Here is a 16743-nt window from a genome sequence, read left to right on the forward strand (position 1 = left end):
GAGGAATTATTTCATTTGTAGGAAAGATTGTATTTAATTGAATCATGTTTAATCATGTTTACTGTAAGTAATCAAGCGTGATATAAATAAAGCTCTGTTAATTGGTTGGTGTATTTGTCAGAGAGACTGAGTTAATGAAACAACAAAAACTGGTTGACTTGTACTTATATGGTTGCCTCCAAGTTTAGCACAGCAGCTCCTTTGTGAAGAGTAACGTCACTGTTTGAGACGAGCCAAGCAAAACATGCATTTTTGATTGGTCCAAAGCCTGAATGTCCCCTTCAGGTTGTTAAGATGTACTTTCCACAACATGTGCCTACTTTGCTATATTAACGGTTAGTAAATAGGTGTTTTTTTGAATAACCAAATAAAACCTTGAAAACAAAAGAGGAGGGGTGTGGTAAAAATGTTTGTTGAGGGAGCAAGGGGTTTATTCTGGGAAAAATTAGGCAACAGTCATCAAACTGCTCAGAAAAGATCATGAGTCATAAATCTGTTCAGTGACAAATGAATCATGATTTCCACAGTTTCAGATTATGCTTGGAGCTCATGTTTTAAATAAAACTGTCGTGAAATGATAAGGCCTTATCAAAAATGTGTTTTGATCTATTTGTTACCATAGAATCTATCCACCCAACCCCCACCCACACATCCATCCATCCATAGTATTTTTATGTTGTGTTTGTATGGGTGGGGAAAGCTGATCAAGACAAGGTAGGGTTCAGGGTAAAATAAAAAGACAAACTCTGTTTGCTCTCTTCAGTTTGCTCTTTATCCGGGTGATATCGAAGGAATGTGTGTGTGTGTGTGTGTGTGTGTGTGTGTGTGTGTGTGTGTGTGTGTGTGTATGTGCGCTTGCATTGCTTTGCAATTTTTGTCCATTGATCACAGCTGATAATGGAAACATCCTGCACAAACGTGCAGACTACAAACACAGGCTTTTACATTGAAGTTTTAGATGGTACCACCAAGAAAAGTCTACTTACACTTTTTGCTATATCAATCATATTTGTTACATAAGTGTTTCATGCAAGGATTTGTTGCAACAAAATAAAAAATCAGTCAAAAATCAAGATTATAGATAGCTGAACATATTCAGTCGGTATATAGTTCTTTCACAATTATGATACATACAGTCACAGCCCACAAACACATAAAGCACATCACACTGGGGAACCACAATTTACTTTGCAATATATCACGTCTATGAGAACTGTTGTAAAGTGGAAGAGGAGGTCATAAAATGATGTGCCTGTTCATTATACCCAAGGTGTGTGTGTGTGTGTGTGTGTGTGTGTGTGTGTGTGTCTGTGCGCATGTTTGTGTACAGATGATACAAGATGTAGACTGTTTGCAGTGCAGTATAATTTTATGGATGCAAAAAAGACTGGGAGTGTTTGTTACTATGATGTAAGGCAATGTAATGTTTTAAGTGTGGAGAATGCCATTTTATTAATAAAAAGGGTGGTAAGAGTCTTCCAGTGTTTGTGCAGTAGTTTTATAGAAACTGGCAAAGTGACTATTATGTAATCCTTGTGCTCTTGCTTCCCTGATTTCAACCCCCCCCCCCCCCATCATCCTACACTCCCCTGCTGAGAGCACCAGCCAATCGCACCTCAGCAGGATCCCTCCCTTGCTCTGATAAATAGCAACGGGGTCCAGGGAGGGTCTATCTGCCTGACTCTCCTTCCCTCAGCAGTCTCTCCTCACACATCACCTCAGTGCTACAGACTCCCTCTGTGACCATGTCTGTCAGAGCTTTGAAGACCACCACCTTCTCCACTGTGTCCTCCTCCAGGGGCCCATCCCAGGGCTACAGCAGCCGCTCCTTCTCGGGCTACGGCGACCGTGGTGTGGGTAGTGGCAGGCAGAGCTACGCTGTGCGCAGCTCCTATGGGGGAGTGGGCAGCAGTGGGGCCGCTGTGGGCGCTGGGGGGTTTAAAGTGGCCGGTGGCTATATTGTTGGGGGGTCTGGACAAAGAGGAGGTGGAGTAGAGTGTGGCTATCTGGGCTTCGGTGGAGGTATGGGAGGTGGCATGGCCAATGAAGGGATGGCCCCCATCACAGCGGTGACCGTGAACAAGAGCCTACTGGCCCCACTGAACCTGGAGATTGACCCCAACATCCAGGTGGTCCGCACCCAGGAGAAGGATCAGATCAAGACCCTCAACAACCGCTTTGCTTCCTTCATTGACAAGGTAGATGATAGATGAGATATTACTGTGAAGATAAACACCACTGTCCTAGAAGGACATTTAGTATTTCATGACATAAAATGTTACATTGTTTTTGTTTTGATGTTGTATCAGTTCCTATGAGTGTTGGGATAAAGCTTTTAAATGTCACACAGAGTCGAATAATAACTCAGGAACCTCAGAGGAAATTAGTGTATTGTAAGCCAAACTAGCTCAAGGTGAAAGTGGTCTGATTTCACAATGATTTCATCCTTGAGACAATCCCTGTGAAAACAGTATAACAAAATGCAGTCTGCTTAAAGCCGTGCACAATGATACTGCGGAGGCTGCAAGTTGTTTTCAGTAATGGCAAAGCTTCCTCACATTTTTTCACTCTCAGGTGAGATCATAGAGCTCAGATAAGAGGATCAACCTGGATACAAAGCATACAGTACAGCGATGGGATGAAGAGCAGAACAATTTTGCTTGAAGGGGTGCATCCCAATGTGAGCAATATCCTGCAAAAAGAGATTTAGTGGTTATGAAAGTAGATAAAGTTCCAGGTGTCCTCTTGCATTCCTGTTTTGCAAAATCTTATGTGGTGTGTTCTTTTGATATAATTTCCTGAATAATAACAGCCTTTACAAACACTTTCAGGAGAAAAAAAGAGTGGGTGTGGTCGAGGAAAGCTTTGCATGTAAGACAAGCTTGTTACTGTAAATACTGAGTGGAGTAGATCACTATAGTAAAAAATATCAACCAAACACTATCAGTAATCTGATCAATACTCACTTTATGAGGCTGCATAATAGTCAAGATATAGACAGATAGATAGATAGATAGATATAGTCATATACATTAGATAGATAGATAGATAGATATATATATATAGATAGATGCAGTATATATATATATATATATAGATAGATAGATAGATAGATAGATAGATAGATAGATAGATAGATAGATAAGATGGATGGAAATTGCAACATTCTGGTTTAAGGAGGCACCCTGGAGTAATGTAGGACAGAAGTTAAGCTGTAAATCAATCACGCTGAGACTAATTCTTCAGATCGTAAAACAAAGCTTGCATACCATTGTGATATGGCACACACTGAAGCAGAGCTGTGTGTCTCTCATCATGTTTGCCAAGACCCCACCCAGGGTCAGGGAACTCAATAGAAGAGTTGTAAAGAGGGAATTGGGAAACAGTGCCTCTTTGTGTTGAAATGTGGCACTTGAGGATTGAGTAAGGGGTAATTGATGTGACATTTAGAGTGAGTTAGAGGTGGGAGAAGCTCAATTAGTCATTTTTGTTCAAGTCATTCTTCATGCGGTTCTTTGTCCATCAGCAAAGTGAATCAATTCATGTTGTTTGAGTCACGCCCACCTTCTTTTTACATGCATTCTTTGTCTGACCACACCACATATGTCTCACTGACCACCCTCTCCATACATTATAGAGTTAAGCATTTTGAGAAAACAAGGAATGCACTATTATCTTCCCATTATTTTACTATCAATCCACTCACAGTCCTTTATGTACGATTCACAAAAGTATTCATTAATGTTGATTATTCAATTACTTTTCTGTCTGCAGGTACGCTTCCTTGAACAGCAGAACAAAATGCTTGAGACCAAGTGGAAACTTGTGCAGGAACAGACTACGTCTCGCTCCAACATCGATGCCATGTTCGAAGCCTACATTGCCAACTTGCGTAAGCAGCTAAACAACTTGGGTCACGAAAAAGCCAAACTTGAGTCCGACCTGCATCACATGACGGGCCTGGTTGAGGACTTCAAAAACAAGTGAGTGGAGTCGAGGATTTAAACCTTCAGTTTTACCCAAACTCCTTAATGCAGCTATAATCAATATTGTTATATTAAATATTTATCAAATGACTACTTGTACATAAAAGGAGTTTTTATTATCCCCAGGCTCCCTGATTTGTAGAGTTGTTCCCCTCAGCTCCACAGATCATTTTGACGTCTTTCAGCTCAGCTGTACAATTTTGGTTCACTCTCACAGCTCACATTTTAGTCACAGCAGACAGATGTTTTCAACAAACAGCTGTCTGTACATTCATTCAGTTTAAATTCCACTGACAGAAATCTTCTCATTTAGAATGCAGATTGCGACAGAGGAAATCACATCTATTTCACATTATTTCATTTTATTTGAAAGCTGCCCTAATCAAAATTGTTATATTAACAATGGAAACAATGAATACATGCAATGTGAAAGGTTTACCTCTCAGCACTACAGAGCAATTATAGCGTATTTCAGTTCTTTGCTTTGATTGTACCACAGTTATAAAAACTCACTGTACACTACCTGCCCAGCACCAAACAGATAGAGTTAGCGACCATCTGGTTGAAAATAGTGTCATCATAGCAGGTAAAGAGCCAGCAATTTCCCTCAGCAGTTAGCATAGACCATAAGGGAGCTAAAAGGAGAGTGAATATTGAACTTATGTTTGCCACATAGCCAGAAACACGGCTCCAAATGAATTCTAATGTTGCTCCATAGCTCTGGATGTGTAAATAGGCATTTGCTAACACACTCACCATATCAACATGGGTGATATGTCAGTGTTGTCTTTACAGCTTGTTTCTGCTGCACCCGCTTATTGTTATTGCAGGTTTTAGCATATATTCATTTTGACTCAACTTTGTTTCACTGTGTGCATAATATACTGTATAGTATGTCCTGCATGTTGATCAGAAGAAATTGAAAATATTAAAATACAAATTTGTAAAGAATTAAGTGAAATTAATTAATTCTGATTTAAATGACTTTTTTTTCCAGGTATGAGGATGAGATCAACAAGCGCAATGAGTGTGAGAACAGCTTTGTCCTCATAAAGAAGGTCTGTTTATAGGTTTTCCAACATATCCCTGATCTTGAAAGTATAATAGGCCTTTGAGTAGAATGAGCTTAAAAGAACTTTAACAATGAATATTCTCAATGTTGTTTTTTCCTGCGCAGGACACTGACGCAGCCTACATAATCAAAGTGGAGCTGGAAGCCAAACTGGATGGGCTCTCTGATGAGATTGAGTTCCTAAGGCAGATCTATGATACAGTAATAACCTTATTTCACTTTTTAGTGGCACACAAATAAATATTTGATGTAGCTATATGTCATCTTAAAAGAAAGACCATTTTAAAAATGGTCTTTTCCATCTCCATTTCCTCTGTTATGTTCATGTATTATCCTGCGTAGGAAATCCAAGAGCTACAGAGCCAGATCAAGGACACCTCTGTTGTGGTGGAGATGGACAACAGCCGTAATCTGGACATGGACGCCATTGTCGCTGAAGTGCGTGCCCAATATGAAGACATTGCCAACCGGAGCAGAGCCGAGGCTGAGTCATGGTACCAGACAAAGGTGAGACCAATATTCATGTCAAATTACAATTAAAAAAATGCCAAAAATGTGACTAAATACAAACATTGGCAACACCTGGTTTGACAACTAAAACCTGGATTATCTTGTTGCATTTTGATGTGTCAGTCTGACTTGTCCCTGTCTGTACCAGTACGAAGAGATGCAGCAGTCAGCAGGTAGATATGGTGATGACCTGAAGTCAACCAAGAATGAGATCGCTGACATGAACCGCAGGATAATGAGGCTCCAGTCTGAAATTGACATGGTGAAAGCACAGGTGAGACAGATTTCAGTTTTATATATTTAGACATATTTGGCTATAGTAGGATTTAGTCTTTAAAGTCAATGTCAAGGTCAATTTTATTTATATAGCACCTTTTATTAAAAGTAAACACAAAGTGCTTTCCCTTTAAAACAGCATACACGTTAAAACAAAGCATGGATAGAAATAAGAATACAATAAAAGCATCAACACAACAAGACAATCAACAAAAACAAACAAAAACATACAAGTGCAACCACACACACACACACACACACACACACACACACACACACACACACACACACACACACACACACACACACACACACACACACACACACAAAAGGTTTTGAGTTTGTTGTTAAATAGGGGGTTTTGATCAGTGAGCGAGTCAGAGATGTACTGAGGAGTTGAACCGTCAAGTGTTTCATAGACTATTAGCAGGATTTCGTATTGTACCTGGAACCAATGAAGTGATTTGAGTACTGGAGTAAGGTGTTCAAATTTACGTGTGCGTGTAAGGACTCTGGCTGCTACATTTTGAATAAGTTAGAAGTACAGTATTTAATTTGATAACTTCTTTATCCCTTAATATTCCACAGTAATTCAGGAAACTGTGTTAGTAGTTATTGGCCTTATACTGACTATGCACTACACGTCACTTTTGCTTTTCCTTTCCAACTCTTAGCGAACCAATTTGGAAGGTCAAATCACAGAGGTTGAGGAGCGTGGTGAGCTGGCAGTGAAGGACGCTAAACTTCGTATCAGAGAACTGGAGGAGGCGCTCCAGAGAGCCAAACAGGATATGACCCTTCAAGTCCGCCAGTACCAAGAACTGATGAATGTGAAGCTTGCTCTGGACATTGAGATTGCTACCTACAGGAAGCTGCTGGAAGGAGAGGAGTACAGGTAAGATGTTGCTGTGACAGCACCGCCATGTAGAGGTGATGAGTAATATCTTTGCAGGAATATTTTTGTGTATATCTCATTGTGTTTAGCTTACTCATGTCTTTTTCTGCTTTTCTCTATAGGTTAGCAACTGGAATCAAGACCAGTATATCCAAGCACACTTGTAAGTTCATGTTCTACCTTGGTACAAACATTTTTTTTGCCATGTTACAGTATAAACCCAAGGACACTATATAAGAACGCGGAGATAAAGAAATATTACATTTATTTTATGTACAATAAGACTGGACAGGATAATTCTTGGGCAATAAAATAGCATATCATATCTTATGACATTTATCATAAGATATGATGAATACACTATCAGCCATAACAACCAATTCCCACAGATGCACTACAGTCAAGGGGAGCTGCTGCTTCTATTCATTGTTTTGATGCATTGTTATAAACAGAAGGCAGGTTTAGAGACTAGGTGACACAAATACCAAAACTGTGTTTCCATTTGGAAAACACCAAATGCAAGCTTCAAATGGCATTTCATTCTTAAAACTTGTGGTATCTTTAGTTTCGTTGCTGTGGTGCTGTATGGAAGAGGAATTCGCCGAAACTGATCTTGATTATAAAAGGTTTATTACATCAAAGATTTCAGCATCAATACACAGACAACAGACTCCATGGAAAGTCCGGAGAGGCACAAAGTCTGAAAATGCACACTCTGAGGATTTTTTGTTCCAACATGTGGATATATACTGTTCTGTGTAACATGAGACGTGGTGATGGGGGTAGGTCCTAGGGCCAATCAGTCAGTGGGCCCCATTTGCTCCAGCAAAGTCACTTCCTCTGGAATGTGCCCTCTAACCATATGCCTCAGCCAAATGGAACCATGTGTATCATAACAAAGACTGAAGTCAATTAGATACTACAAACTCTTCACAAAATCATCACAATTGCATGTTGGTCTCTAAAAGGAGAAAAACAAATGTAACAAACTGCCTGTCATTTACACATCACACCTACTGCAATATTCTCTCTGGTCAGACGCTTTCATAAAATTGCTTGTGTGACAATTACACACCCAACTTTGGCATGGCTTCATTGATGCTATTATAGGTGACATGTTGGACAACGGTTTTCCCTCATTAGATTGCCGCACCTTTCAACCACACATCACTTCATTACACCTGCAAAACTGCTCTCAGTGACTGCACTAAATGTTCATCAAACTGTGTTTTCTATGGGATGGGTGTGTGAAAACGAAAGAAAATTGCTGTCATAGACCACAGTTATACTGATAATTAAATGCAAGTTAATTTGGATAGAATTAAATCACATACCACATCTCAATTGGCTTTTTGAGCCCACATCAGCTCCTGAGATCTCTAAGAATATGAGTAAAAACTCCCCCAAAGCCTTTGCAGATACAAAAATATATTAAGATTATTATAGACATGTGTACATCCAAATATCTCCTCTTTTACCAGCCTTTTCCCCACTGTATGTCCATGTTAACGATTGCCTTTTACTTCTGAATGTGCAGCTGTAAACTACAATGCCTACGGCCTGGAGAGCTCCCAAACCCCGTCCTACGTCAGCTGCTCCTTCGGCAGAGACAAGGTCAGCAGTGGTTCTGTCGCTGTCCTCGAGGGAGCAACAATGAAGAGCGCCACAGTCACCAAGACAGAAACAGTGGTGATCAAGACGGAGGAGAAGAAGGAGGAGGAGAAGGAGGAGCAGGAGGAGCAGCAGCAGCAGACAGCAACCGAGGAGCCAGCTGCTGAAGAGAAGGAGGAGCAGGAGCAGGCTGTGGCAGAAGTTGTGGCTGAGGAGTGATGTGTTTGTTCCTGTTTTGTCAGATGTATGATTAAAGATTTTGATCTCGGAAGTTAAGAAAAAGGACACAGACTCAGCTTTATTATCTAGTTCTTGAATGATTCCGTCACCAAGGTGCCTTCACCAAATACTGTTTCCGCTGTAAGAGGTCTATTCGTTCAGGTATCCTTAATAAAGAGGTGCTAATGGATGAGTCTTTTTTCAGGTTTCTGAAAACTCTTACTGTAATACATTCTTTACTGTCAACTGTAGGCTTTGTCACTGCCCATGGTTCACTGCATCACACTTGTTTAGCCAGCAGGTGGTAGTATTGTATTATGTTTTCCTCTGCTGCTCTATGTTGTTGTTTGAGGAACTCAAAGCACTTATGTCACATCAACTTAATATCCTACTGCTGATAGGGGAAATGTGGGGAAAATAGACCTTATGCTAAACCTGCTGTACTTAAACAGTTAAATAAAATGAAAACCTGTCACAAAAGTCTTCACGACATCTGCAACTGTTGTCAATACCTGGAGTCCTGTTTGCTCGACAATAAATCTTTAAACTGTATTTTACTAATGCTCTGTTGTGTTTTGTTGGAGTATTAGGTTCCATTAGACAGTGTTGGTGAAAGTGTTTCTAATCGTCTTGAAGGGACTTGCTATGTTATTCTGGTGTGTCAACACACACACACACACACACACACACACACACACACACACACACACATTACATTATATTCTATACAGTTCTCTGAAGTCCCAGCCTGCCTCAGTCCAGTAATGTGCTAATTGCAGTGGTTTCTTTTTAACAAAATGATCTGAAGGTCATGCATTCCCATAAAATGTCAGCAAATGTCATAATTCCAACACCTTTACATCACTTGTAAAAAAGGATGTGTCTAAAGGTCACACAAAGCACATACAAAACAAATGAATCCTATGTCCAGTATTTCAGTAAATGCTTACTTTAGAGGCGTTTGCAGGATTAGAGGAACAGGTTTGAACTTGTGGGTATCGGGCCCACACCCAAGGCTATACAACCTTAAGATTACATTAAGACAGAAAACTGCACTAATCTCACAATACCACCCACCATTCATTGCTCTTACTGTAACAGAACTCTGGCTGTTCACATACACTAAGGCAGACTGGAGCATTTTAATGTTTGAAGGCTTGATTAGTTAACTGCATACACATGATATCACAGAGAGCAGCCTTTTCACACAAATACACACACAGCCATAGTTGTAGTCATTCCAGAACTTCACCTCTAGTCTTATTGTGCTTAAAAGATTCTGATCAGAACACAAACTGTGCATGTATAAAAAAGCTGTGTTGGTTTACAGTGACTCTGCTTTTACTTAAGGAATTAGAAAATGTATTTGCATCAGAACTGGAAGATGGACAAAGATTTACTTTGGCCAAAAGCAAAATATCACGATGAAAACAAAAACAAGCAAATAGAGAAACGCTGCGAGTCGCACAATGGAAAGGAGTTACAAAGCTTTTTAATTCACCTAAATGCAATAAACAAAAACATTGCTAGTTTTGTTTTCTTTTATATGTTTTGATTGCATGATTCAGATATGACCTTATTGTAATAGTACTATTATATGAATTGATAAGCCAGTAATAACCAAAAGGCATCAGATTAACACTAGTGGGCCACAATTGATTACTTAACAGCAAATATCTGCAAAAATATCTGAATCATGCAATCAAAAGGTTAAAACTAAACAAACATTGACGTCAGTAACTACATGAGCCATAAACCATGGCAACAAATTCCAGGTGTGTCCAGGCGTGTCTCTTTATAGTCTTCCATGGAAACATCTGTTGTTTTCCGTTGAGTGTGCGACTTGTAACATTTTAGCAAAAAAAATTATCAAATTGCTTCAAAGTCTTCACTACATTTACATTACATGAGTCTTGACAGATTGACTGGTTGGCGGAGGCATACAACTGCAAGGCAGCAATTCTAGTTTTTTGTTGTTGTTGCCATTTTCATCATTTACTGTGTGCCCCTGAAGTTTTCAACCCTGTAGTTTCTTTCAAAAAATAGAGAGACTACAATTCCATTGAGACCATTTCAGGTGACGTGACACGTTCTTTCACACTTTACACAGATAATACAAACAAGATATAACATTTGAAGTGAGCTTTAAAGGTGGTGGTAGGTGGATTTTGTTACCTTCGGACAGAGCCAGGCAAGCTGTTTCCCCTTGTTTTCAGAGAGTGCTATCTCCTAATATAACTCTCCGCCAGAGAGCGAATAAACTTGTTTACCAAAACTCTTGCTTTAAGTCAGCAATGGTAACAACCTATGTATCAAAGTAGAAATAATCATTCTAATATTGAAGCTGCTGCATCTAAGCCCTGTCATATACTGCTGGTGAGTTCAAGGTATATCATATTATATAATGTTAGAAATTGTAGCTGTAAAGTAACTACAGCTATCAGATAAATGTACTGGAGGAAAAGTACAAGTGCAAACTTAAAATAATCAAGTAAAGTACCTGAAAATTCTACAGATAGCCTACAGTATTAGAAAGTAAAAAAGTACATTGTAGCTGTTGTTCAGATTGCAGTTCAGACTCCTTTTTTGCAGCGTAACATATGCACAATCCTATTTAAACTGTGAGCTACTCTACAGCTGATGAACAGTGCAGATACTTTCATAGTAATACTATGTTGGTCAAATTGTTATGAAATGCATGGTTGCATCAGTGTCCACAAAATCATGTAAGGGTTGATGATGGTCAGTACAAATAAAAAACTCATATTTATGATACACCTCTTAGTTTGAATATGTATTGTGTGTTAAAGGTGTATGCCCTGTGCTAAAATGCACAATTTCTTACTTTGTCTCATCTAATCATGTTAGTGATTGCCTGAACCTTGTCTTATGGGAGCTGGTGTGATTGTTTACCCTGCAGAGGAATCCGTTTTGACAGCCTGTGCTACACGGACAAACTGTTCTATAACAGACATATCTGTTGGTGAACCACCAGCTGCTGCAGCTGCTGGTGGTTCTGCAATTTGGTCTGCTGATCTAAATCCACAATCTTTTCTCAATGATTAAACTTAATTCATGCATTAATTCATTCAAAACATTTATTCATTCACTAACAGTTGCCCAATCTGCCCCTAGGAGGCAGGGTACTACTTGACTACGACTGTACAGATGACACAATGAACAATGATGCAGGCCCCTGTGTTGAGCTAAACCTGACAAAGGCCCACATTAATGTTTGCTGTTGCACGGTAACTTTACAAATCTGCACTTGTGAATAAAACCTTTGTCGGAGTGGCAAGTACAGAATCGAAAATAAGTCCTGAGAAAAAAACACTGAAACAAAATACAGATATGTAAGTGTGAGGTATGGGGTGGAGGCTGCAGTGACACTTGCCTCAGTACTGTGATTGATTGATAAGCAGCCCACATTCCTCAGCATAACCAGGAGTTAACAGCATGTTGTGTAGTTACAGGTTCCAGTTTTACCTACGTTATGTTATCTATACAATACACCTCTGTCTGCTGCGTTAGAATCAAGAGTAAACATGTCCACACCTCAATGAGAAAAGAAAAGAAAGTTTCTCTTATCTTCATCCAACTGCCTGCAGGCAGGCAGGCATGTTGTAATACTGCAGTTTTTTGTCATAATCAGAACACTTTTTGTTAATCTGCAAACTATATACCAATACTTACAATAGTAATAGTAATAGTAATAGAATATTTGTTCAAAATAGCTCTTTTAGGGAACATTTTCAGTGCAGTATCTGTAATACAGGACCTAGCTAATAACACACAAATACACGCACGTGTGTATGATTAAATACCAAACAGGAGAGCACTCAGCACTAATATTATATATTAGAGAAATCATCAAAGAAAAACATTTGTCTCAATGAGACACATTGAAATGTCTGACCCAAACTCTGACCCAAACTTTAGCATGCAACCAGGCGGTTCAACTTAATTTGCCTAATGTATTGAATGTGAAAGCTGTTCTGATTCACTTATACTAAAGGCCAATAAAGAAACACAACGACACAACTTCTTAGATAAACTAGTAATGATTGATGACTCTTCAGGGTTTATGATTTAGGCTTGTAAACTGTCAGATTTAATCTTCTCATTACACTAAAACTACACCAGCGGCAAAACATTAAACCATCACGTTTGTCTCATGCAGGCTTTGTCAGGACTTGGTTTAAAAGGATACAAGACAAAGTTTTTAAACCATGGATAAAAGAAAAAAAGATGTTCTCTTAGCTCGAGCAACAGGTCGGAATTCCTCTGCAGGCTTGGGGCGGAGACCGCTGACAGATAGAGGATCAAATTCTGTAGAAAGAAACTTCCTAGATGCCTGGTGAAGGTGTGCCCTTTTCCTTGTGTTAAAACCAAAGTATGCAACAAAACCACAACAACAGCTTTTACTTTCTAAAGAAGTCAGACTCAGTAATAAACATAACGTATAATTATCACCTTGCTGACAATATCAACGTTAGAACCGAAAGTATAAGCTTCGTAAAAGAAGAATTTATGGCAGAGTTGTTGTATTGGATTGCATTAGATTGTACAGATGTACCTAACAAAATGGTCAGTGAGTGTATATCCAAAGCCATCATTTAATTCAACAGGTTATATAATATCATCACAGGATGAGAGGAAGTATGTGGTCTGGTATTCAAAATTTCTTCAATTTCTGATCCAGGTCGCCACAACTTTTTACCGGTACATCAAGCTTTCTTCACTAATCCTTTTCATCAATCTTGCCTTCATTTGGTGGGGGGTGATCGCGCGTTTACACCTAAGACACCGCTTATTACCTTAGACTCGAGCGGTTGCGGTTACATTCGGTCTCGACATACTATTTACACACTCATATTGACCGACACTAGACTCATTTAGACAACATTTAACTTAACATAACTACCAAGATAACATTACGTGTATTTGTATGTGATAATACTTTCCCCTTGGTAATGTAGCCTAAGAATTTCCATGAACACAGTTCTAAAATGCACGGGACATAAGACTTCTGGGATCGGTTGATAACTCAAACTTGCCGAGAACCTAGACCTAGAACCCGTTTGATTACATAGACTCATGCATTAGGCACAGTTACGGTCTCGTTCACTAGCCTGGTGCGCGGTCTCCTGGTGACAGTCTACCTACCATGTAACAAATATTTAACTTAACATAACTACTAAGATAACATGACGTGTATTTGTATGTGATATCCATCGATAATATAGCCTATGAATTTCTATGTACACAATCATCTAAGATGCACGAGAAACAAAGGCTTCTGGGATCGGTTGATAACTCAAACTTGCCGAGAACCTAGACACCCGTTTGAATATAGACTCATGCAGTACCCTTGGTTACGGTCCTTACAGTCTCGTTCAGTAGCCTGGTGCTCCGGTCTCCTCGTGAGCCTACCTACCATGTAGCAACATTCACTTCTCTAACATTTAACTTAACATAACTACCAAGATAACATGACATGTATTTGTATGTGATGTACTTCCCCATCGATAATGTGTGAATTGCCATGAACACAATCATCTAAGATGCACCAGACAAGGCTTGGTTAATAACTCAAACTTGCCGAGAACCAAGACACCGCTTGATTACATTAGCTAGATTCAAGCGGCCGGTTGCACGGTTACTTTTGGTCTCGTTCAGTAGCCTGGTGCGCGGTCTAGGTAGCTCATTTCCTGATTGATTCTAACACCACCACTCCAGTGGAGGCGCTAATGAGCTAGATTACTACACACACAGTAGCAGAAGAATACCAGCTACACACAACTGCACGAATGATGTAAAAGAAAAAAACAACAGTGAGTCGGTTCATTGACGTTTGGCACTCGATTCTCCAGGTTCAGTGACACGTGTCGGGTTAATTAACCGGCTCTTCGGTCAGTTCGTCAACACTATTGCTGCCTGCCCGCACCGAGAACACCCGAGCCCCACCAGTTCGCCTCGAGATGGAAGAACCAGAAATACCAAGCCCAACTCCCCCAAGTGATCGTGGCGATGAGGACGAGGAAGGAGACCACCCCACGGCCCCACCCAGAGCCCATGCCTCCATCCGCCGGAGCGAAAGACAACTCACACAGAATGAAGTGCCCACTCCGCTCCCTGAAAGACCGCAAAACAACAGCCCTCAAAAATTCACCATCAAATCCGAAGAAACAAAGCAAGTTACAAATATAATACACAAATGGTACACCAGCTTGAGCTATCAGTAAGCGCTAGCTAACTAGCTACCTGCGGCTCATGACATGTGTTGTACATTCCTGTCCTTGTACTGCTGCTACAGCCAAAGGAACCGTGTCCTCCAGGCCAAACATCCGAAACAACACAAACAATATGACATTCAAACTTTTGACTGCTTTCTTTGATAACTACATAACACAATACTTACAGTACTTTTACTTTCAGTACTTGAGTAGTAAATAAACTACTTGCAATACTTAAGTACAACAAATGTTGAATACTTCAGTACTTCCACTTAAGTGTGCTTAAAGAGCACTTCAACTTCTACTCAAGTCACTTTTTTGATAGAGCACTTGTACTTTTACTCAAGTCTGGGTCTCTAGTAATTTATACATGTCTGCTAAAGGCCAATCACAAGAAATGCACCCAGTAACAAGACTAATAAAACAGGCAATACATGTGAAAAAACACTGGCAATAATTAAAAAAAGCCATCCAGTATCACAGAAAGCATGCAAGTATCATGTCATGTGTCATTTTCACAGCAAGTGGTATGAATTGCAAATTTGTTAGAGTAGGCCAATTTGCTACACTGAAGTACTACCATATCAAGGCCTGCCCTCTTACTTAATCATGTGGCCCTGTGTACCAGAGGGGCACTGTGTCAAATTTAGGATTAAGATATTAATTAGTATAGTTAATACTGTGTTCATGTGGTGCATATTCTTAAATTAAGTTTAGTCAGTCAACTCACATAGGAAAGTATACTAACATGTGAAAACAGCAAAGCAGTATAGTAAATGTCAGGGCTATATACGGTAGGTAGATGCAGGGATGATGGTGGGGCTGATTAAAGGTAAGAAGCAGAAGCAATGATGGTTATGGAGATACCTACAGAACAATGAATCAGCAGCAGCCCTGGCAGAGGGAGAAGAGCTGGGCATTTCAAAAAGCTTGAATAGACCGCTAGGTTGTAAAGGTGCATTGGACAATGTCACGTGTGAATGCAGCATTGCAACTTAAGCTGTTTGCTTGAACTTACTTGCAGGCAACACTTAATTTGTGTACAATCAAATTACTACAAATTAGTTGACAAACAGAAAACCTGGGGCCATGTATTCCAACATAGGAGTAGTTTGTTGGTGATGACACTGCCATGTGCTGTGTGCCCTGTGCACTTAATAGGCACTTGCAACATATAATTTTGGCCATGGCAGATACATAATGGGAACAAACAAAGGTCAAACCTTTGCAGGAGGTTATTCACACCTTCACTGCTGCACCCCTCTCAATCTTTCTAAACATTCCTGTTTGGTTTCTATGACCTGTCAAAGAAGCTAGCTGGTTTAAGGATCATCTGTCATGAAACTGATTGACAAGTCGTTCAGTCCCTGCAGGGCATCCCTTGAAGGTGGTAGTAGAAAGATGAATTAAATTCTTGCATAACTGGGGCACCTGACAACTGGACCAACCCGTCAGCTGTTCCAGTCTGGTTCCAACTATGTATCTAAGAAATGATCTGACAGAACGAAGCAGCCCTGCCCAGAGGGTGTAGCTCTAAATGGTAGATGGTATCCAACCTCAGGAGATGTCTCTAGAGTTACTTAGAATCACAACTTGACAGTTTGCCAATCACAAATTGTAAGATCAACAGTAATTGATGTCGGCTAATCCAAAAATGGGCAAAGAGGTGGAGCATGGATGGAGCCCACAGAGATGATAGCAGCACAGAGGCAAAGTTGCATAACCCTATTTTTCTGTCCAAATGATTCATTATAAAAGAAAAGCTTTTGGCCATGACAAAAGACCATATGTTTTCCTTCCTAACTCACCTATTCCCATAAGAAAAAACATTTATTTTTGTTATATTGTTGTGCAAATGCCTATTTTGTGGTAATATTTTAAACTTGGCTGCCAAGACTTTCTGCATGCAAATTATGTGTCAAAAAGTGACTGTGCAAT

General features: G+C 39.8%; 1 protein-coding gene across 1 annotated transcript; it reads left to right on the forward strand.

Moving 5' to 3' along the window:
- Positions 1-1658: 1658 nt before the first annotated feature.
- LOC116067755 (keratin, type II cytoskeletal 8-like) lies at positions 1659-9126 on the forward strand. The gene is made up of 9 exons (XM_031324325.2): positions 1659-2198; positions 3775-3983; positions 4984-5044; positions 5164-5259; positions 5401-5565; positions 5717-5842; positions 6519-6739; positions 6862-6902; positions 8277-9126. Exons 1-9 carry the CDS (start codon positions 1746-1748, stop codon positions 8567-8569), a joined length of 1665 nt encoding a protein of 554 aa, XP_031180185.1. The 5' UTR covers positions 1659-1745; the 3' UTR covers positions 8570-9126.
- The last annotated feature ends 7617 nt before the right edge of the window (positions 9127-16743 follow it).

This window comes from Sander lucioperca, chromosome 6 (assembly GCF_008315115.2).
Source record: "Sander lucioperca isolate FBNREF2018 chromosome 6, SLUC_FBN_1.2, whole genome shotgun sequence".
NCBI lineage: Eukaryota > Metazoa > Chordata > Actinopteri > Perciformes > Percidae > Sander > Sander lucioperca.